General features: G+C 46.7%; 1 protein-coding gene across 1 annotated transcript in view; it reads right to left on the minus strand.

Moving 5' to 3' along the window:
* Nucleotides 1-5,842: 5,842 nt before the first annotated feature.
* Clpb (ClpB homolog, mitochondrial AAA ATPase chaperonin) overlaps nucleotides 5,843-22,285 on the minus strand; it is a 134,199-nt gene continuing 117,756 nt past the window's right edge. Inside the window, exons 8-16 of the mRNA XM_013014177.1 lie at nucleotides 19,859-19,936; nucleotides 18,553-18,608; nucleotides 12,660-12,704; nucleotides 12,148-12,309; nucleotides 8,875-9,031; nucleotides 8,050-8,123; nucleotides 7,823-7,942; nucleotides 7,509-7,613; nucleotides 5,843-7,135 (exon numbers count right to left, since the gene is read on the minus strand). Of these exons, the coding sequence (XP_012869631.1) occupies nucleotides 6,887-7,135; nucleotides 7,509-7,613; nucleotides 7,823-7,942; nucleotides 8,050-8,123; nucleotides 8,875-9,031; nucleotides 12,148-12,309; nucleotides 12,660-12,704; nucleotides 18,553-18,608; nucleotides 19,859-19,936 (1,046 nt within the window). The 3' untranslated portion in view covers nucleotides 5,843-6,886. The remainder of the gene's footprint in view (nucleotides 7,136-7,508; nucleotides 7,614-7,822; nucleotides 7,943-8,049; nucleotides 8,124-8,874; nucleotides 9,032-12,147; nucleotides 12,310-12,659; nucleotides 12,705-18,552; nucleotides 18,609-19,858; nucleotides 19,937-22,285) is intronic.

Consider the following 22,285-nt stretch of genomic DNA (forward strand, 5'->3'; position numbering starts at 1 on the left):
TGCTTTGCACTCTACCACTTGAGCCATAGCACCACTTCCAGCTTTTTGTTTATGTGGTACTGAGGAAATCAAACCCAGGGCTTCATGCATGCCAGGCAGGCACTCTACCACTAAGCCACATTCCCAGCATCTCTGGGCTTTATACAGCCTGATGGGGAACAAAAGTCTCCTCATTCAATAGGTCACCCTATTATATGGGCATATAATTCTTCAGAGGACTTGTGTGTGTGTGTATTATATGGGCATATAATTCTTCAGAGGACTTGTGTGTGTGTGTGTGTGTGTGTGTGCGTGCATGCGTGTGTGTGTATGTGTGTGTGGTGCTGGGGTTTGTTTAAATTTTTTTTGTTGTTGTTGGTTGTGAAGCTTGAACATAGGGCCTGGACACTGTCCCCAAGTACTTTAGCTCAAGGATAATGCTCTATCACTTTGAGCCACAGCCCTTCTGGTTTTCTGGTGGTTAATTGGAGATGAGGCTCAAAGCCTTTCCTGCCCAGGCTGGCATCTTTTGTTCTTAACTATTCTAGAATCCTGAGTAGATAGCATAGTGTCACAACTTTTAAGAAGTATATGGATCTGCAGTTTTCCTTCCATTGCTGTCCCCAGATGCATGGTTCTCTCCCTCCCTGAGGTACTTTATGAATATAGGAGCAAATAGATCTGCCTTCCTTTTCTTACTGTCTCATTAATTACTGGTAGAATAAACAAAAACAACACTATTTGTACATTTTAGTTTTATTCAGCCACTTATAAATGCCATTGATAATGCTAATTTCCATTGATAATTGCTTTTTGGATTTTCTTAATACACAATCATTTATCAGCAAAACAAGACAATTTTTCCACTATTCATACTAATTCATTATTCTTCCCTAATTGTTTTCATCTGAATCTTTAATTTGAATTGTCATACTTTAGACTTTATATAATTTTCAATCTTTATTTTTGCTGATGGTACTGGGGATTGAATTTAGGCATCAGCAAACACTCTACAACTTGAGCCATACTCCAAGTCCTTTTGCTCTTGTGTTTGAGTCATGTCCAGGTCTGGCCATGGATTATTTTCCTACCTCTGCCTCGAATAGCTGAGATTACACTGTGCTTGTTTTTGAGAAAAGTCTGAGTAGCTGGGATTGAAAATGTTTCGAGTCAGGGTCTCACTAGGCCACTCTCAAGCTGCCCTTGAACTCACGGCAGTCGTCCTGCCTTGATATCCTGAGTGCAGGATTACAGGTGTGCTTTACCATGCTAAGCTCCCATTTTAGGACCTTTTTTTTTTTTTTTGGTCAGTCATGGGGCTTGAACTCAGGGTCTAGGTGCTATCCTTGAGCTCTTTTTTCAAGGCTAGGGCACTACCACTTTGAACCACAGCTCTACTTCTGGATTTCTGGTGGTTAATTGGACTTTCTTGCCTTGGCTGGTTCTGAACCAAGATCCTCAGATTTCAGCTTCCTGAACTGCTGGCATTGCAGGTGTAAGCCACCAGTGCCTGGCTACATCTTAGTGTTTGATAAGCTATCATTTTCAAATAATTTTTCTTTAACTCAGAGCTTTAATTTCACCAAGTCACATAAAGCCACAGAACTTGATAGAATGTCTTCTCAGAATTTTCTGATATATCTGATCTTTTATTTCAAAACTTTAGTCTTGAAGTATAGCTCGTGTTAGAATACTAGCCTAGTTCAATCACCAGTAACATAACACACACACTTATTTTGAAACAATTTTAGACTCAGAGGTCCTAAAAATACAAAGAATTTCTGTACATCCTCCCTTCAGATTTCCTCAATGTTTACTTTTGCTGTGTGTGCGTGTGCATGTGTGTGTGCGTGTGTGAATATATAAAACCTCCTGAAATCTGCAATTTTTTTTTTCTTTTTGGTTGGTTATGAGGTTTGAACTCTGGGCTTGGGTGCTGTCCCTGAGCGCTTCAGCTCAAGGCAAGCGCTTTACCACTTGAGCCACAGCACCACTTCCGGTTTTCTGGTGGTTTATTGGAGATAAAAGTCTCACAGACTTTCCTGCCCAAGCTGGCTTTGAACCGTGATCCTCAGATCTCAGCCTCCTGAGTAGCTAGGATTACAGGCACCAGTGCCTGGCTTGCAAATTCTTTAACCTCTATATTGTCTAAAATAAGGTTCTCCAGTAATCAGAATTATAAAAATAAGAACATTAATAAGTCTCTGTACATTTAACTAATATGTTCTTGATGTGGATCATATCAGTAATTTCCTGACACTGAGCCTTGCATGGCTTGAATTAACCTTATGTGAAAACAGGATACAGTTCAGCTTGATTTTTATTTGGAAAATTTGCATTTATAAACATAGGTGGGACTGGGTTAATCTTTTTTGGCACTTTAAAAACCAGATCCACTTAGTGGCTAGGTATGGTGAGATTCAGCACTTTTCAAGGCAGAGGAAGATGGATCAAGAGTTTGAGAGCCAGGCCAGCTGAGCTATAGTAGGACTCCGCCCATCCTTTTCTCTTTTTTTTTGTCAGTCATGGGGCTTGAACTCTGGGCCTAGGGGCTGTCCCTCAGCTCTTCAGCTCAAGGCTAGTGCCCTACCACTTGAGCCACAGCACCACTTCTGGTTTTCTGGTGGTTTATTGGAGATAAGAGTCTCACGGACTTTCCTGGCCTGCTGGCTTTGAGCCATGATCCTCAGATCTCAGCCTCCTGAGTAGCTAGGATTACAGGAGTGAGCCACCAGCGCCCAGCTCTCTGCCCATCCTTTTCTTTGTCTGAAGTTTATATACGTGTGGTGCCTAGTGCTAGGCAACTGCTGAACCGCTGTGCTATACCTTTGAGCTATACCTTTGGGTTGAGAACACAATCTTGACACAAGGTTTTACTTATGTAGGCCAGGCTGTCCTAGAACTCATGGCTCAGCCTTGAGTGCTGGGATTATAAGGATATACCACTATGCTTCCTACCAATCTCTCTTTTTGTGCCAGCACTGGGGCTTGAATTTAGGGTCTGGATGCTGTCCCTGAGCTGTTTTTGCTCAAGGCTATATTCTAGCACTTGAACTATAGCTCCAATTCCAGTTTTATGGTGGTTAATTGGAGCTAAGAGTCTCATGGCCTTTCCAGCCTAGGTTGGCTTTGAACTTTCTCTTGAGTAGCTAGGATTACAGGTGAACTATTCATGGTTGGTCTCAGGTAATTTTTTAAAATATAATTTTGCTATTAAAGTGATGAACAGAGGAGTTACCGTTTCAAAAGTCAGGTAATGGGGACAATTCTTTTTGGACAATGTCATCCTTTTACTTTCCCACGTTTCTCCTAATATCTGGCCTCTGATAATTAAAAAAAAAGTATCTTTTGTATAGTTTTTCTTCCTATTTTAGCTTCTCATTTTGATTGGCTCATTTTCTATTATCTTGAGATTTCAATAGTTGTTTTAGAAATTTAGGAGAAAAAAAATCACTACACACTTGTTTTTTGTTTTCTAGCTCATGCTGGCCTTGAACTTCAGCATTCCCTGCCTTAGCCTCCTGAGAGCCAGGATTACAGCTATCTACCATCATGTGTGGTGGCTAAGGTTTTTTCCTTTGGACAATGATAATATTTTTACATTTAAGCATGTACCACCACACCATGCCTGGTTTAAGATTTTCTCTTTGAACAATAAGGTTGTGGGGGGGAGGTGGGCGGGGCAGATGGAAAAAAAGGTTGTTATATTTAAGTCTTAGGACCCTCTAGGGTTCTGGGACTCAGAGCTCCAATCTTGTTTGGTCCCAATGTCTGGCCACAAGCACATGATAAATACAATCACCCTCCCCTACCCTCCCCCCTCAGCCCTGGGGCTTGGTCTCTGGGCCTAGAGCTTCTTTTGCTCCAAGCTAGCACTCTACCACTTGAGCCACAGCACCACTTCTGGCTTTTTCTGTTTATGTGGTACTGAGGAATCAAACCCAGAGCTTCATGCATGCTAGGCAAGCACTCTACCACTAAGCCACATTCCCAGCCCCATATATAAGTATTCTAAGCAAACAAATGACACTGTTCTGTCTCAGAGCCACTGTATAATGTATACAAGCTGCAGGTCCCCTGCCCCAAATCCATCCAAGTACTCCTGGGGCATCTATCAGTGCTGGCACTGGGAAAAACAAGCTCAGTGCTTCAGCATTTGGGCTCCTTGGAGCTTATATTCTACTGACAAAAACAGACATAGGGCAAGTGAGCTGAGCAATGCCAGGATGTGATGGAAGCACAGGAAATGGGTAAACATGACCTGGGAGGTCTGGCAAGGCAATTCTGGAAGAAGTAACTGTTACTTAGATCTTCAAGATCTAAGACTCAAAACTTCTAAGGGAAGTCTGCCTACCACAGAGAAGAGACAGCAGGAGAAAAATGCAGTGAAGGCTTATGGTCTTAGACTAGACGGTAGGCATCAATATGAACTCCTGGCTTTTACCAGTATTTAGAGGGACACACAAAACTCTGTATGTGTGTGTGTGTTAACATACACATTTATTTCCTGACTCAGTCTGCTCAGAGGCCCAGAAATAACAATGCTTAAGTATCAATGAGTGTATCTAATGTCCAGATCTTGCTTTCTAAGCAACAATAAGTCATTCGGCCTATTCAATAAAAGGAACTAGGATCTTCTGGGAGAAATGGGTGATGCCAGGGCAGGGAAAGGTGGGAGAACCTCAAACATCTTGAGGTGAAGAAGTGAGAAGATGTTCAAGAAATAATGGGAGCAGTGCTGAAAGAGTCCACACTAGCCAAATGTGGGGTAATCTGAGCAACAAAATGAACTGCTAGTACCAAATTATAACCCACCGAGTAACATTAGTATTTTCAAACTAATATAAATTACTGAATAGATAAAGGAAAAGGCTCTTCTTCATTGGAGGATACAAATGAATACAGATGCATAAGGAACAAGAAAGCCAGCATTAGATAAATACAACACATACACTTGAAAGCAAGAGCCACTGAGATATGAGACTTTGTAGGTTAGGTAATATACAACATTTAAACAGTTTCACACTGGGGATGTGGCTGGCTCAAGTAGGGGTGTGCCTGCCTAATAAGCTTGAGGACAAACCCCAGAGTAAGGTGAACAAAGAACAGCTTCAGTATCTCCCCAGATCAACCCAGGGCCTCATGAGCGCTACATGAACACTTGCAGCTTTCCAGTGGTAGATCTAGCACCCCCAGCTTACGTTGAGGGTCACATGAGCAGACTGGCTGCTGTGAGGCACCAAGGGCAGAGCCCCCCACCCCCAGTCTACACATGTGAACACACTGGACAAATCCAAATGGTGGGGGCAGGGGCCTTGCAGCACAACACGGACTCCTCAGCAGCACCATGGCCAGAGCAGACAGAAGGAACTGCCACAAGTGGATGGACACACTGAGGGGAACGTGACAATGTGTGCAGTATCGGGTGTCCTGGCTCCAATCTGGACCAGAGAAAGAACAAAAAGGGGAAAACTGGGCAAAATTCAAGTCCTGCATGTCAGCAGTACTGCCAGTATGTCATGTTCTGGTTTTCTCATTACAGTGTGGCTTTATGAAATGTTTGTCTTAGGAACTGGAGAAAGGTCTACAAAGACTCTACTATTTTTGTATTTTTTTTGGGTCGGTCGTGGAGCTTGAACTCTGGGCTTGGGAGCTGTCCCTGCTCTCTTCAGTTCAAGGTGAGCGCTCTACCTCTTGAGTCACAGCGCCACTTCCAGTGTTCTAGTAGTTTATTGGAGATAAGAGTCTCACGGACTTTCCTGCCTGGGCTGGCTTTGAACTGTCATCCTCAGATCTCAGCCTCCTGAATAGCTAGGATTACAGGCGTGAGTCACCAGCATTTGGCTATTTTTGTAATTTTCTATGTGTGATTTACTTTTTCTCCTCAAGGCTGGCATTCTATCACTTGAGCCAGACTCTTCCTGTCTATAGGCCATGTCCTGGATTCTGACTGCCCTGACCCTGTTCTGATAGTCTTCTTCCACACAAGGCACCAATTCCCTCCCATTCTCTGCTTTCTGAAAGATTAGCTGACACCACACAGAGTGGATGGAATGGTTAGCGGAGGCCACTGTGGGTGGTGTCCGGGGATGCACCAGGCCTTGCTGTGTCCTGCCTTCCTTATGGACCATGGTGTCCAAAACTGTTAACATAGTGGCTCCCTGAGCTGGGACGGCAGTTCAGACAGTACTGAGGCAGCTCAAGGGCCACCTGCGCAAATCCCGATCCACTGGCCACCCCCTCCTCTCCCCTTCCCTCCCCACTCCCACATGCCTGATAGCCCCTCAAAGTTGAGCTTACTGGGTCTTGTGGGACTGCTGTCTAGCAGCCGAGCAGCATGGGGTAACAACCTAGGCGGGCGGCTCAGGTACTCTAGGCTGGCCGCATCTCAGGGCTGGGGAAGCTCTGTGTGTCCCTTTGCCTCCGAATGTTAGGGCACAGCACAGAGGTAGCTAAAGACAAAATGAGAGAACTCTGTGCCTGCGCCTCTGTACTCAACTCCCCACTCCCATGACACCTGGGTCTTTACTACATGAGCAACAGCAAGGATGGTGTGTCCTGGCCTGGTCCGTCTTCTTCCAGCCAGATCTCGGCCTAGCTGCTGTACAGAGTATCTGGGAACATGATAGAGTGAGTTCCAGTGGCTTCAGGCACTAGAACCATGCAGAAGCACAGGTCAGGGACCTTGCTGTTCTTTGCTTGGAGGGCCAAGAAGTAGCTCCTCTCCTGGAGACTGGGGCTGCTACCCAATGGGCCAACAACCAAGATAGGAGAGGTCAGACGCACTCCACTGGGGCTGTGAGCAGGGCAGCAGCGCTTAGGGAAGGCACAGGGAAGGGAGGTCAGTTGCCATGCCACAGTGAGGGGCCTTTATTGGGTGTTCAGGGCACACACGGGCAGGTGGTAGCTAGATGGTGTGGCACACCTTCTCAGGATGGAGTGGTGCCCGGATGTCTAGTTTTCGGGTCTTGCTGTCCTTATCGATGATCTCCAGCCGCAGCTTGGGCAGACGCTTCTCAGCCTGGGGTGAGGGCATTTCAGGGCTCTTGAGCAGCTGCTTGTCTGAGTCCTCCACAGTGATGCGCAGGGTGCAGCCCCCTGGTAGCAGGTCCTGCTCATAGGCTGCTGCCAGCTGGTTGACCACACGGCGCTCTACCTGCAGGGGATGGAGGATGAATGACATGGTCATCACTGACTGGCCCGAACCTGGAGCTAGCCTCTGTCACTTGCTACTTGGACCCTTGTTTTGATCCCCAATGTGGCGTTAATGGTACTGAGCTTTCAGGATTAGGCTAAAGGCTCTAAATGTCCATTTCTGAAGTCTCCAGCCCAGTTCTTATTCCAGAAAGAGGTCATTCTTGGGTTACCCTTCAGACAGTGCTTTTAGTTGATCACCTTGTATTTTTGGTTCTGAAGTGGGAGTTTCAGCACCCAAATTATAGGCGGGCAGAGTAGGAGCTGAGGAATTGGGTCTCAGGGCACCAGTGAGGAGGGGTGGAGGTACCTATGATGCTAGTAATTGTGCTCACCTCGTGCTTGATGGAACGGGCACCATAGTGTACATTGTAGCCATCAACCAACACATCTGCCACCTCGCGGTCCCACAGCAATGTGATGTTGTGCCTTTGCTTGGCCTGAGACAGGTTAGAGAGAGGCCTGTTTGCATGGGGCCAGTGCTTCCATCTCTTACTGGCCTGAGGACTGGGCCTATGAGTGGTCGGGGCAGTGTCCCCAACCCTGGGGTGGGGGGGAGTCCATGTTCATGGAGGATTGTTCCCAGCCCAGAATTCATGTGTCTAGTGGACACATGTCCCAGCCCCTCCCATGGGCAGTCCCTTCTTACTCTCTTAGCCCAAAAGTTCAGTTCCTTGTTGACTAGCTGGATGAGCTCTGAGTGGCAGAAGGGAAGAAAGTAGACGATCTCATTGATCCTTCCTAGAAACTCATCCCTCCGGAAGTGAGCCTGCAGGGCCAGAGCAGTGGTGGGGTGAGAGAAGAGGAGGGAAATTTCCGGACCCCATTGGGGCTTATGCTTAGGATGGCTAAGTTCTCACCAAGAAGGACTCTTACTTTCAGGATGGGGCGGATCACATTCTCCTTGAAGTTCTTTGAGATGGTGATCTTGTCACTCATCTGGACGTCCCCTAAAGAAACGGAATCACAAACTGCTTTCTCCATGTACAAGGAGCTGTGCCTATGGCTTTGCTCCACCCATGGAGAAATCCTGGGCTCCAGTCCTGTTGTGATCTGAAGTTCTCTCGGCCTTAGCTTTTTTTTTATTTTATTTTATTTGTGAAGATACTGTACAGAGGGGTTACAATTACATGGGCAGGATAATGCGTACATTTCTTACCAAGCATTGCAGCCTCCTCCTTCGGCCTTAGCTTTTTAACTACTACTTTACTACTAATGTCCTTCTAGCTCTCATGTGTCATGAACCTGCAGTTCCTCAGTCAGATGCTGGGGCTCATAGGGAGAAGAGTCAAGCCTGGCAGGAAAAGGGCTGCAAGGGCTCATCCTGAGCAGAAAGGTGGCAGAGACAGCTTCTACATGATCCATTTTCCAGGGCCCACATACACAGGAAGCCAGCCAGCCACCTCCCTGCTCAAAAGACTGTCAAAGTACATCTAGTTTCTGACCTTCCATGCCCTCAGAGTCTCTACTGAGTGTACATCCTCAAAATACTTGAGTGGCTCTGTCACCTAGCAGGTTTGTACACAGAATGGGTACTATCTTCTTGAGAAAGGGGAACACTTGTCTGTCCCCTCCACTCTCTAGTATGGTGCCTGGTGTCTGCTCTAGGACCTCACCTGAGCCCAAGACACTAAAAGCATCTGTCCCCAGGAGGCTGGGGGCCCAATCACTTGCTGAGACAGCTCAGGTCATACACCTTACCAAGGTTTTCGGCAATGCGGTTACGGCTCAACTCCAAAGCTTCTTGCCTCAGCTGTAGCGCATGCTGTGCAATCTCTTCACTGGCCACATTGGAGGTCATGATGAAGATGGCGTCCTTACAGTCAATGGTCTTCCCCTTCCCATCTGTCAGCCGGCCCTGATAAAGATTGGGGATGCACGTCAGGGATCTGTGGCTGAGCAAGCTCAGCACTCGTGGTACACACATTCTCCAGGACAAATGCCCAAATCCTTCTATACTGTTGCCCCTGGCTACAGGATGCATCCTAGACCCAACAGCTCTACTGACAGAGTTCTCCACATGACACAGCAACTGTACTTGGTACTACCTCAGGGTGCACAGTGATCTCCATTGTCCAAAGGACAGTCAGAGGCCTTACCCAAGATACTATCTTCAAGGCTTATACTAGGTGGGACTCTGGGTTGGGGTACTGGGATGTCACTTGAGCCTTCATCACAGTTCTAGTCTAGAGGGGCAGCAAGACCCAAGTAATGAGCAGTGCCAATGATGATGAAGGGAAGCTGTTTTCTGCAGGAGTTCAGAGGACAGTACATGAGCGGGTGATTGTGAAGACCAGATGTGGTTGGGCTGGTGAACGAGCTTCAGGAAGCAAGTACAAATGGCCAGAGTGGTTATTAGTGTAGCAGATGACATGGAAGAAAATACAGCTTGAAGCCATCCTCCATCCTGACAGGGATAAAGTCTAGACAAGACTCAGGAAAAGGCATCTAGGGCGTGGACAGGAGCACACAGAAGGAAAGGGAACACACAGCAGAGGGAGAGACAGAAGAATTATACAAGTATAACATTTTGGCTAGGCACTGGTGGCTCATGCCTGTAATCCCAGCTACTCAGGAGGCTGAGATCGAGGATCACTGTTCAAGCCAGCCCGGGCAGGATAAAGTCTGTGAGACTCATCTCCAATTAACCACCAGAAAGCCAGAAGTAGTGCTGTAGCTCAAGAGCTGAAGAGCTCAGGGACAGCGCTCAGGCCCTGAGGTCAAGCCCCAGAAACTAAGGTGCAGAGGTCTAGTACTTTGTTCAGGTCTCTGATTGGTCCCAGAACCATTCCTTTCCCACTGTACCAGGCTACAAAGGGTAGTCCAGTGGTGCCTCATGCCATTTTCTTTCCCTATTATGGTATTTTCTCAGAATCAGGCTAAATGCAGTCTGCATCCTTTGCAGACTTTGGGAAGGATGGGAGAGAGCACCTTCCTAGGCTGTCTGGGACAGGGGCAGAGCCAAAAGACATACTCTGAGGTAGACCACTGAGCAATTGCTGGCTTTTGCTTGACCGTGCCAGCGGTGCTGGGCCCTGCCCAGGCCTTACTCAGTCATGTACTATCTCTCAAACCTTCCCCTTCCCTGATGGCACGGGCCTGACTCTGGGTCGGCCTTGGCGTCCATAGTCCATGCATCAACAAGGCCAGTTCCACCACAGAGGTGGGCAAGGAGGGAGAATAGCTGAGCAGCTCCTGAGCACTAGGTATGTTTTCCAGCCCTGTTTTACCAGCACCTTTGGCCTAGGTCTGTCCCTGCCTTGAGGTGATAAAAGGAGAAGCAGGTGCAAGTAGATGCCTTGAGCTTCTGGCCCCAGCTCTCCATTCTCACCCCTGCTTATAAACTCTCCCATAACAGAACTCACTGGGGGCAGGTCTAGTTTGGGGCACTGTTTGGGTGCTATGTGATGTGCCTGGGCATGGGCATATGGCATAGTATGCATCCATACCAACCTCACACAGGTGATCTCCAAGGACCAAGTTCACACACTGCCATCCTGGACAGAGCAATAACTTAGCAGCAATTTCATTCTACAAGATCAAGGCTCTGCTCATAACTGGGCTCCAGGATGGGTCCCAGGTGGATGAGGGGAGCAGGTGCAGTGCATGACTGACCCAAAGGATGACTTTCAGTGCTCGTGTCTCTTTCTCAGTTTCCTTGGCAATTAACACGTGTTCCTCTCCCTCCTGCCACCAGCAACCAGTGTGGACATTGGGGGTGGGGCCTGAATGCTCACCCAGGGTTAGGGGGCTGCTTACCCACTGTCTCACGTGTGAAGAATTAAAGGGAAACGAGAGGGTGGAATCTCAGGGGGCCAGTCTTTTACTTAGTACTTCTGTGCTGGGCTGCTGGCTCTGGAGTCGAGCAGAAGTTGACCCAGCCATGGTGCTGTGTGATAGTTTGGTGAGGGGCCCAGGGACTTCCTGCATGGGAATGCACTTGTAATTAACTGCTTCAGGCCTGAGGTGCATGCAGTTTCTACCTCGGAAGATGGAACCAGTTTCTAGCTGCCAGTCTGCCCCTGTCATCCTTGGGCACTGTCCCTTTTCTTGCTTAAGACTAGCTCTTTACCACTTGAACTATACCTCTATTTAGCTTCTTGAATTGTGACTTTCAGTCAGATGCTTCCTAGGCCACTCCAAAATGGATGTAACTTTTGGGCATCTCCATTAGGAACTTTGAGCAATCCTAAACCTCAGGGCCTCCTTCCTTCTCTACATCGTTGCCTGTAGCATCTTGTGAAATTAAACCAAGGGCCTGTTACTTGCTTTAAGTCTGACATTTGTTCCTTACTGCTTCCTCCTGCCTTGAGCTTCCTAGTGCTGGGCTAACAGGTGTACAACACTACAACTGGCATTGCTTTCCCTCTCTTGGGAGTCAATGATGCCACTAGCGGTACCTGTTCAGGGAGGCCAAAGGCCACAGAGACTGCTGGGCTCACCTCCGTGGAGCCAAGTTTTCCCCTTCTGTGTGCTTCCTTGCAGACTGGCCTTGCTCTTTTGCCCTTGTTACATGGTTGTCATTTAAACTATAGGCTCTAGGAAAGAGCACCCTGGGTTAGAATCCTCAATTCTGCCTTCCCAGCTGTGTGACCACATGCAGATTACTCTTGCTTCATTAATTTAAGTGTCCACATATTAGATGGAGACAGTAATCAAAACTACCTCATTCCTTTAGAGGGGCTTTGGGACAGTGGGATGATACATATACATTTCTAAGAAGTGTGTGGCATATGAAATTCAAAATTACCATCACGTCTCCTAAGCAGAAGCAGGGTTGGATGTAGTCCACAGCTGTGTACTTGGTCCTCAGAGTACCTAAGGAACTGCATGCGTAAGCTCTGAAGGACCAGCCAGCATACTACATCTACCAGGTGACTGAGTGCACACACTGGGGCGGGGGGAATAGGAAGCCATGAGAAGATCAGACAGCCACTGATAACATCATGTATCCTCCACATGGCCAGGCTTTACCTCATCAAACAGCTGCAGCATGATGGTGAGCACATCCGGGTGGGCCTTGTCCACTTCATCGAAGAGCACCACAGCATTGGGGCACTGCTTCAACTTTTTGGTCAGCTGGCCACCCTCCTCGTGGCCAATGTAGCCTGGTGGAGACCCAATAAACTTGGCCACCTTGTGGAAGGAAGGAAATATGCTAGGAAGTTCTTTCTGTGGAAAGATGGCTTTATAAACTATTAAGACTGCCTGTTTAAACAAGGACTCTGGCTGTTTCCTTCTTGGTGTGGAGGAATCTTGCCATTTCTTCATGGGAAGGCAGGCAGAGCTAGTATCCCTCTAGACTCCAGAGTAAATCCTTTGCAACATGTGTCAGTGACCCTGTTGCATGTCTCTTGGTTCCTCCCTCTCCTCCCAGGACATAATCCCAGGGATGCTGGAATCATTAGAAGCCCCATCCTACAAAATGCTAAGGTGGTTATGTTGACAGGACTTCCAAACCGTAATTCCGGAGAATAGTCTCTCACCTCGTGTCGCTCCTGGAACTCAGACATGTCCAGCCGGATGAAGCCCTGTGTGGAAACAAGCAGGTTGTAAGTCTGTGTGGAGGTAGGAGGTACGGGAAGGGCACAGAAGGGAGCACCCCACTATCCCTGCTTGGGCCTTTGGGCCACACCAATCTGAGCTGCTTTATATCAAATCCTCATTATACATTTTTCCTGGTCCTTGCTCTTCTGCCTTTTCATCCTTCCTTCAACTCCCTCTCCCTTAACTCCCTGCCCCCCCCGCCCCCCGGACATTAATTCTCTTGTTCTCAACTGTAATAAAGTAAATTATGTCTCTTCTCTTCTGTATGTGATTCAGGTGTCCCTTCCTTCAGGTAGGCTTCTACTGCTCAGATCACTCCACTTTCTAGAGGGCATTCTGTGTGTGCCAGGTTACAACTGTGAACTACTTGGCTTCTGTTCATAAGCATCTCATCCTGAGTGCTGTCAATCACGGACAAAGTCAGCACTAGCAATGTGGCTGGCAGTGACATGGACGGGAAGGTTCCACAGTGCCCTTAACCTTCCAAGTCTGTGGGACCAACATCCCTTTGCTTTAGTTTGCTTATTTGTTTGATTTCTTCATTCCACTTAAATTTCACTTAAAGATTTATTTATAATGTGGCCATCCTCTCTCCACAACTGGGTTTTAGGGTGATTTCCAGGGAAGCAGCATGTGATTTGAAGAGTTTAATACAAGCGAAGTGCCCTTCCATTTCATAGAGAGCTAGTTCAAGGGGCTGTGAAGGTATCCACATGTGCCCTGGCTATTCAGTAGTGAGGTTCTAGTCTTATTGGCACATGCTGCCATCTGAGAGATAGCCCTTACTGAATCCTCTTGCTCCTGAGAGCTGTGTGTGACATGTCACCAAGACTGTCCAAGGAAGGCAGACACTTATGTCTGAAATGTAGGGCTCAGCTAGTGTCCAAAAGGCAATCAGAGATGTAGCTTTTAATTTTTTGTCTGTTCTGTCACTCTATACCCATGGTACAGGCAGGTGGGAAGAGCCTGGGCTGGGAGTCAGGGAGCTTGGCTTTCAGTCTCAGTTCTGCACTGCCTGTGTGGCTCTGGCCATGCTACCTACCCCCTTGAATTAGTTTCTTCCTGTGCAACACAAGGCTCTGGGAGCCTGCAGACCTAATCCGAAAGGTAAGGAAGGACTTAGGTAATTAAGGGCACATGATGGAGAAGCACTGCTATCAGTGCATGGGGCATGACCCAGCATTTCTTGAGGGTCCCTCTACAGCTCAGCCATGAGACACTAAAGGCTTCTACAAGGGTAGAAGATGGGCATGAAAAAGTTTGGAGCGCTGTCCAGAGGGAGCAATGGAAGTCACAGACAAATCTGACAGGTAAGAGCTGTCAATCAGTGTTGCTCACTATGTTTCTACCAATGTTTTAAGCAAGCTGTAAAGCAGGGATAGGAATGCCCAGCCCATGTCTAAGACTGGTGACATAATTTAGTACATGATGGGCTAGATGTGTATGCTTCTCACCAGCTACTTCTGGCCATATGTCTATACTGATAATTTTGTATGGCCTGCAAATGATGTTAGAAATAGTCATATAGCTCTTGACAGAGAAAAGGCTTCTTACCCTTCTACAAAAAGCTTGGATCAAAACTGGGAGAGAGCAAGGGAAGGGGTGACATTATCCAAACAGAAATGTACTCTTTACCTGACATATAACTGTGTATATCACCTTTATTATAACAATAACAATATTTTTTTTTAAAAAGCTTAGATCAAGTACAAGTCTGTGAGGTAAGTACTATTATTCCCAGTTTACAGATGAGGACACGAAGTCATAGATTATGATGTCATGCGGGCTTGGCCATGAGGCTCCATGTCCAAGGAGTATAGATTCTACTGCTTACTGATGGCATGTGACTTGACTTCTCACCCTACTTCTCCTAGAGACTTGCAGTATAGATTTGGATAACTCTTTGGGCTTGGTTTTCTGCACTGGAATCATTGTGTACTTACAATGTGAGCTAATGACAATTCTAGGAATAGAAAATGTGGATAATTACCTATTTATGCACTAAGAAGGGTACTTAACATTTTCCATCATTAACTTCACTTAATCTTCCTAACAATCCAATGAGACATTATAAAAATTATTTCAGAAATAAGGAAAATGATGTAACCAGAAGCAGATGCCAATCTTACCGAGTAGGACAGAGCTGGCACTACCACTGTAGCTGCTAGCCTGCCTCATGACCACCTCACATAACAACATTAAACTTCTTTTCAAGGACTATTTCCACTGTGGGTTTGAACTTAGGACATTTGAGCTTGTTGGGTACATGCTCTACCATTGAGTACATCTCCAGCCCTCAAGGACTATTAACTCTACTTAGTGATGTTAACAAAGCTGTTCAATCTGGGAAAAATGGTACAGAGATTGAGAGAAAAAAAATCTCATAATTTAAAAAAAAAACGGTGCAAAGGCCAGGCGCTGGTGGCTCACACCTGTAATCCTAGCCACTCAGGAGGCTGAGATCTGAGGATCATGGTTCAAAATCAGCCTGGGCAGGAAAGTCTGTGAAACTCTTATCTCCAATAAACCACTCAAAACTGGAAGTGGCGCTGGGGCAAGTGATACAGTGTTCACCTTGAGCTGAAGAGCTGTGTAATAGTGCCCAGACGCAGAGTTCAAGCCCCAGGACTGGAAAAAAAAAAGTGCAAAGAATGTGTTGGGGGAGGTTTGAAGTTATCAGTCTCTTTACAAATGAGGAAACTAAGGATCAGAGCCAGAACTAGGATACAAGTCAGTAGACTCTTGCAAGTGCTCATTTCACTTCACGAGTATCTTGGAGGCAAATGAAAGGGAGCCCCTATTTGATAAGAGCTTGATAAGAGTTCTGAACCTGACAATTTCCTCACATACTCCTTGGGTCCTGGAAGTATCACATGCACAGATTTACACAGCTTACAGTCCAGGAGATATTGAAGGGAAGGCCCAAATCTGGCCAAAATTACCTTTTAAACATATTCTGAAGTGAGCTGTCCCACAGGCCTGCAAAAGTAGAAGCTTTACAGAGGACTCGCCCATAATTTAAAGATTTACTTATTGGGCTGGGAAGGTGGCTCAGTGGTAGAGCATTTGCCTTGCATGCATGAGGCCCTGGGTTCGATTCCTCAGCAATACATAAGCAAAAAGAAAAAAGTTGGAAGTGGCGCTGTGGCTTAAGTGGTAGAGCACTAGCCTTGAGCTGAAGAGCTGAGGGACAGCGCCCAGGCCCAGAGTTCAGGCCCCACGACAGGACTCCAAAAAAAAAAAAAAAAAAGATTTACTTATTTTTGGTGGGGGAGGGGAGCTGGCATGCCTCCTATCTCCCTATGTAAAATGGACAAACTGACAAGTTTGCAATGTAGCCTCCTTGAGCAGCTGTGAACAAAGGTATTGAGAGAGAGTTGAAGACTGGATTTTGTTGTTGTTGTTGTTAGTCATGGGGCTTGAACTCTGGGCCTGGACCCTGTCCCTAGGCTATTCAGCTCAAGGCGAGCACTCTACCACTTGAGCTATAGGGCCACTTCAGTTTTCAGTTTTCATGGACTTTCCTGCCTGGGCTGACTCTGAACCTTGATCCTCAGATCTCAGCCTCCTTAGTAGCTAGGATTACAGGCATGAGCTACTGGTACCCAGTGCAAGACAGGATTTTGATTTTACTTTGTCCCTAAGAAGTGGCATGGTCAAGACTATGCTATAGGGCCTCAGTTTTCTCATCTGGAAAGTGGGTCTAGGTGAGCATCTGTGCTACAGTTCCTCACAAAATCAGTAGGAGTGGAAGATGCACTGCTATGGAGTGAAGAATAGCACATGTCAACTGAGATGGCATTCATTGAGTGCTAGGGCCCAAGAGAGCCACAACTCCTATGGTCTCCACCATAATCCCTGCTGCAGAACTGCATAGCTTTAACTAAAGCAAGAGAGCTGAAATTTCTAGGGTAGATGCCTGTCTGGGCCAGGAGAAAGCAGAAATGGAACTTGAGTCAAGAAAAGGCTGGCTCCAGAGATTTTGCCCAGGACAGCTTGCTGTCTCCAACAGAGGGTGAGGGCAGGTGATGGTGCTCCTTCCTTCTGGGTGAGTTGTGGAGAAAGTAAGCCATCATTGTGCCTGTGGGACCCCTGCCCTAGGGAAATGTCTCCCATTCAGATGCACCAACTAAAAAATTACTTGCATCATCAGTCTTTTCCAAGTCCCTCTCCTTTCCACACCAGCAAGTCAGCAGATATTTTCCTTCTACTTCCACAGTGGATGAAGACATATTAAGACAGCTTGGATAAGGAGATTATAATTTGTAATTAAATATTAACCTTTCTGACAGTATTAAAATTAAACCACTCCAAATTCTTCATCCCTAATCAGGTGGTTCCTGCCCGTAACTGCATCTTCCCTAATAGTCTTGCTAGTTTATGGCCCTTTCCAGAGTGCTAATTGTTTCAATCGCTGCCAACCTGATGAATTGTCTTCCAAATGCTGTTCGCTATTTGGTTGAAGCACATTAGCATGCTATGTGCTGTTGCTTGCTTGCTTGCCTGCTTGCCTGCCTGCCTGCCTGCCTGCCTGCCTGCCTACCTACCAAGTGGGTCTGCTCTGCCTTAGGCTGAGGCAAAAGCAAAGTACTGGCATAGTCTAGCAGGCTTGAGAAACTTCTTCCAGTTCTTAGGTAGGAAGCAGCTCAGGAGACTCAACCTTATCTTCCTTGTTACTGTGGTGGCTAGGATCTTGGGGAAGTGGCAAGCAGAACACAAGGCTAGCAGTGTGTGGCTGGGCCACTGGACCTACAGAGTCCTAAGCAACTCCATGGTACTTCATTGGGGTGGTTAGAAAGACTTTCTATAGGAATTAGGCAAGCATACCGAGGTTCTCAGCTGGTGGTAGGGCAAGGGACCTTAGCTTCTATACTGGGAAGGCCAGTAAGAGGTAGTTAGCTTTTCTTGAAATGTTTCACATTCTTTCTTTCTAAAGCAGTGCCTATTAGCTTAAAGTCAAATTGAAAGGACCTTGGAAAGACGAGTGTAAACAAATGGGATGGAGTGGCCCTTTCTGGAAGAATTCAGGACTCTGAGCTATAGGAAAGAGTACTATAAACAGCCCAAACAGAAGACACAAGACACCAGGTTTAAAAGCTCAGGCAGGAGAGACAGAAGCAACAGGCATTCCCTATTCCTACTTGTTTTCTCTGACAGCCCCATGGTCTCTTTTAAGTAGTCCTGCCTGCTCTGGACAGCTGTTCTGCCTAAACCCCAGGCTTTAAGCCTTTACTGTAAAGCAGCCCTCACTAAAGGCTGCTTTAATGGTTAGTGCATCTAGCACAGTGCCTGACAAAGGGCAAGTATTGGATAAATTGCAATGGATTCTCCCAAGAGCTCCAAGAGTTAGCCAGGTAGAGGATGATTATTCTGACTGCACAGATATGGACATGAAGGCACAAAGAGGTTGCATAGCCGGGCGCTGGTGTCTCACACCTGTGATCTTAGCTACTCAGGAGGCTGAGATCTAAGGATCATGATTTAAAGGCAGCCCGGGCAGGAAAGTCTGTGAGACTCTTATCTCCAATAAACCACTCAGAAAACTGGAAGTGACGCTGTGGCAAGTGGTAGAGCACTAGCCTTGAGCTGAAGAGCTGAGGGACAGAGACCATGCCCAGAGTTCAAGCCCCACGACCAACAAAAAAAAAGAGGTTGGACAACATGCCTAAATTCCTGGAATGATAGATGGCAAAAGCTGAGGTTGCTTTCTAGGTCAGGGACCATCTTTCTGACTGGCTTACCACCAGATTCAGAGAGCCTGGGATTTTGATGCCAGAACATAGCAAGGTCTCCCTCTATGGCTAGAAAATGGGCTTTGGGCCTAGCTCTTACCTTTTTGGCATCTTTGTGCATATACTTGGCTGTCTGCTTGGCCAGTTCTGTTTTTCCTAATAAGAAAGAAGGGAGAAGTGGGTTAGGACCAGAGGACTATCTGCTGGAGTAAAAGAACACTAGCTATGTGGGGGTATTGGAAAGCATGTATTTTATGGATGGAATGCTGAGGCTCAGAGACTGTCCCAGAATCACACAGGGAATGAACAGTGAAGATGGGACCTGAGTCAAAGTCAGCATTGCATCTGAATTTGTGTGTGTGTGTGTGTGTGTGAAGGGACCGAGGCCTTTTCTCTGTATTAGCATCCAAACAGCAGGGCTGGCTGTTATAATACACAACCAGATGATCCTTTGAGGATCAGGGTCTTCCCAGGAGTGCCTCACTGCCTTACATTTCTCTCAATTCCCTCATCAACCAGGCCTTGCCATTAAGCCAGGCCCTGGAACTGCCAAGTAGGGGCTGGGAAGGATGAGTACCTTCCAGCCAGGTATGGTGGTACACACTAGTGATCTCAGCACTTTGGAAGGTAGAGGTAGGAAGACTGTTGAGTTTGAGGCCAGGCTGGGATGAATAAGACTGTCTCAAACATCAAGTGAGAGTAACTTCCACTGGCTGTGAAGTCTTTGTGACAAAGAAGGAATGACAGTGCCAGTGGTCATTTGGAATGATGGTAAAAGTCCCTGCAAGTCACTGTACAGTATATACAGTAGCATGGTCATGGGTTCGTAACCTACTGGGATTTGACATCTAAAGGAGAGCTAGGTTCATGAAGGTGTTAGTGGCAGCAGCCAACCCTCAAAATCCTCTTTAAGACAATAGTGGTGGGTGAGAGTAGAAGAGAAGGGGTCTATGAAGACAGAGAATGCCTTGGAAAACCTGGCCAGACTTGTTAGAAAAACACGCAATCTATTTTACTGTGACCAGTTCTATTGTACGCCTGGCATGGTGCTTGTCACAGGGGCTTCTTTTTAACCTTCCTAAAACTTGGCTGCCCTGAATGAAGCTAGTGCACTCAGCAGTGGAGGTGTTTCAGTGTTCTCAGAGGGCAGGCTTAAGGGTGCAGAGCACCTGGACCTGGGCTAACAGTCCCTAAAAATCAGTTCCTCCAGGTAAATTAGCTCTCACACCAGAGCTTCTCTTGTTCAGTTGCCTTTCTTGGTGACTATGCAACTAGGAGGCAGTTTGCTTCTGCAGCTGAAGTGAGGTGGGTGGTGACCCCTGGCCCACAGCAGCTGGGGATGTTAGGCTCATCAGGCAAGGCACTCCCCGGCTCTCCTTCCCCACTGGCTGATTGTTGCCAATTACCTATTCCAGATGATCCCAAGAAGAGGAAGACCAGAGGGTGTTCTTCATCGTACCAGCCATTCTCTTTCCTCCGGATTGCTATGGTCAAACACACAACACAGGGGGACAGGGAGGGAGGCAGATAAATCAATGACACAAAAGGCAGGATAATTATCACTAAGTATACAATATGTTTTACTGCTCTGCGCCCACTCAAAGTCCTCACTACCATTAGTGCTGCCTAATCTGATTAGTTGGCAAGGGCCCTAGAGACACCTAATCAGGTTAGCATGGATTTGGAAAGCTGCCCAGAGCAGATTTCGGATAAAGTTTTCCAGGATGAGCACTCAGCGTTGCCAGGGAAACTGAAAGGCGGGTGGATGGTGAATGGAGGTGAAGCGGGTAGAGGATTGGTGAAGGAGAAATTGGAGAGAAACTTTAGCTCTGGCTAGTTACCCCTCCACTCACTATGCATGTGGAGAGAAAGAAACCCATGGCAGGTCTTGGGGACCTGGGGTATGCACTTTGTGCTTCTTCCCATTTGGGGAAACCAAGTCTGGTCTGCTGTCTGGATTAGGAAGTGAAAACAGCCAAATGTATTTTCTGTAGTGTGAAGCTTGATGCATGGGAGGGGAAGTGTCACATGGTTAACCTTTCTGTTAACCATGGCCTCCAGTGGGGGTGGGGTATGAGGAAGGGAACTGTACTGGGTCCCCCTGGGGTTCAAACTCTGCTGTAGGAAGCCTTAATTGTTCTTCAAGAGGAGAAACTGGTCAAGGGTCACTCAAGGCTAGGAAACTCCATGGCGGACTATCAAGTAGGAGAATTAGACTTAGAAGCTTTGCTCAAGTGACACAAAACCAGAAGCGTCATGTGCTAGATTTAGTTGGAAAATCTACCAACAATGTATTTAATTCAGTACCTACACCCAGACACTCAGAGGGGGACGTATTCTCAGCATTCTATCTCAGTATTCTATTATACTGAACAGGAAACTGAGGCATCATAGTTACACAAATAATAATTGTAGAGTTACCTTTTCTAAACCTCACTTTCTTTTTGTTTTGATTGTGGGGCTTGCACTCAGGGCCTGGGCACTGTCCCTGAGCTTTTTAACTCAAGGTTAGCACTCTACCACTTTAAGCCATAGCACCACTCCTGGTTTTCTGGTGGTTAATTGGACATAAGAGTCTCTCAGCCTTTCCTGCCTGGGATGGCTTCGAACTGTGACTCTCAGATCTCAGCCAAACAGAGTAGTTAGGATTATAGCCATGAGTCACTGGTGCCTGGCTCACATACTGTTTCTTTAGCAAGTGAATATCCATGTGGGTTGCATTAATGGAAACATGACTGTCAGGAGCAGGAAAAGGATGGAAGAGCACTGTGCAATGTCAAGGCTGTGTGCAGATGTAACTTACATGTCTGGTCCGGTCCCCAGAGTGTCAGGGGAAATTAGCCAAGGGACATCTGTCAGTGGACAAGGCCTGAAGATTTATTCAATGGAGAAATAATTGACAATCTTAGTTTGTATCTGCCAGTTTTGAGGAGATAGCTCCTAAACACTACATTGTGGGACTGGGCTTCCAAGAAGCAGCTGCAGGGGCCATGGATAGCTCTTTGGAAAAGGCATGTTTGATGATAGATCATGGAAGCTAAGATGGATTTGGGACAGATGGCCGGCAGGACAGAGGTGCAAAAACTGTTCACTATGATTGGGAATGTGGTTTAGTGGTAGAGTGCTTGTCTAGCCTGCATGAAGCCCTGGATTCAATTCCTCAGTATAACATAAACAGAAGAAGCCAGAAGTGGTGCTGTGGGCTCAAGTGGTAGAGTGCTAGCCTTGAGCAAAAGATGCTCAGGGACAGTGCTGAGGTCCTGAGTTCAAGCCCCAGGCCTGGCAAAAACAAAACAGAAAACTGCTCACTATCTGAGGAATGGTAGGTAGGATGAAATTAGAAGGGCCTGGACCTTTCTTGTCTCAATCTCTAATGTTGCCACTTTTCTACTCTCTTGAACCAGATGGAAACTGCAACCTCACGGATGTAAAGGTGGCCATTCTGACCATCCAGATATTCTCTAAACTTATGAAGAGGCATGGGAAAACATGGAGTCTTCTTCCTTGGGCTAGGATCCAGATTTCTAAGTAACCGGAGATGCTCTGGAAGGGCTAGCTATGTGTGGAACTCACTGACTTCATAGGTACCTGAAAAATGAAGACTAAGTGAGAAAAGCTCAAGCCTGTTTGAAGGGGTCCTGACAAAAGGAGCTAAGGCTGAACATATTTGGGGGAAATGGAGGTTATTAAAAATGGCAAAAACTAGGCTTTTGTGGATACTGTGTAAAAATGTGTGTGAGTTGGAGCAGGGAGAAGAATCTCCCAAAAGAAGCTACAATATTCCAAAAATTAGCTAAATTTAGAGTTTAGGTTGGAAAGAGCTGAGTTCAGGC

This window comes from Dipodomys ordii, unplaced genomic scaffold (assembly GCF_000151885.1).
Source record: "Dipodomys ordii isolate 6190 unplaced genomic scaffold, Dord_2.0 Scaffold22, whole genome shotgun sequence".
Classification (NCBI taxonomy): Eukaryota; Metazoa; Chordata; class Mammalia; order Rodentia; family Heteromyidae; genus Dipodomys; species Dipodomys ordii.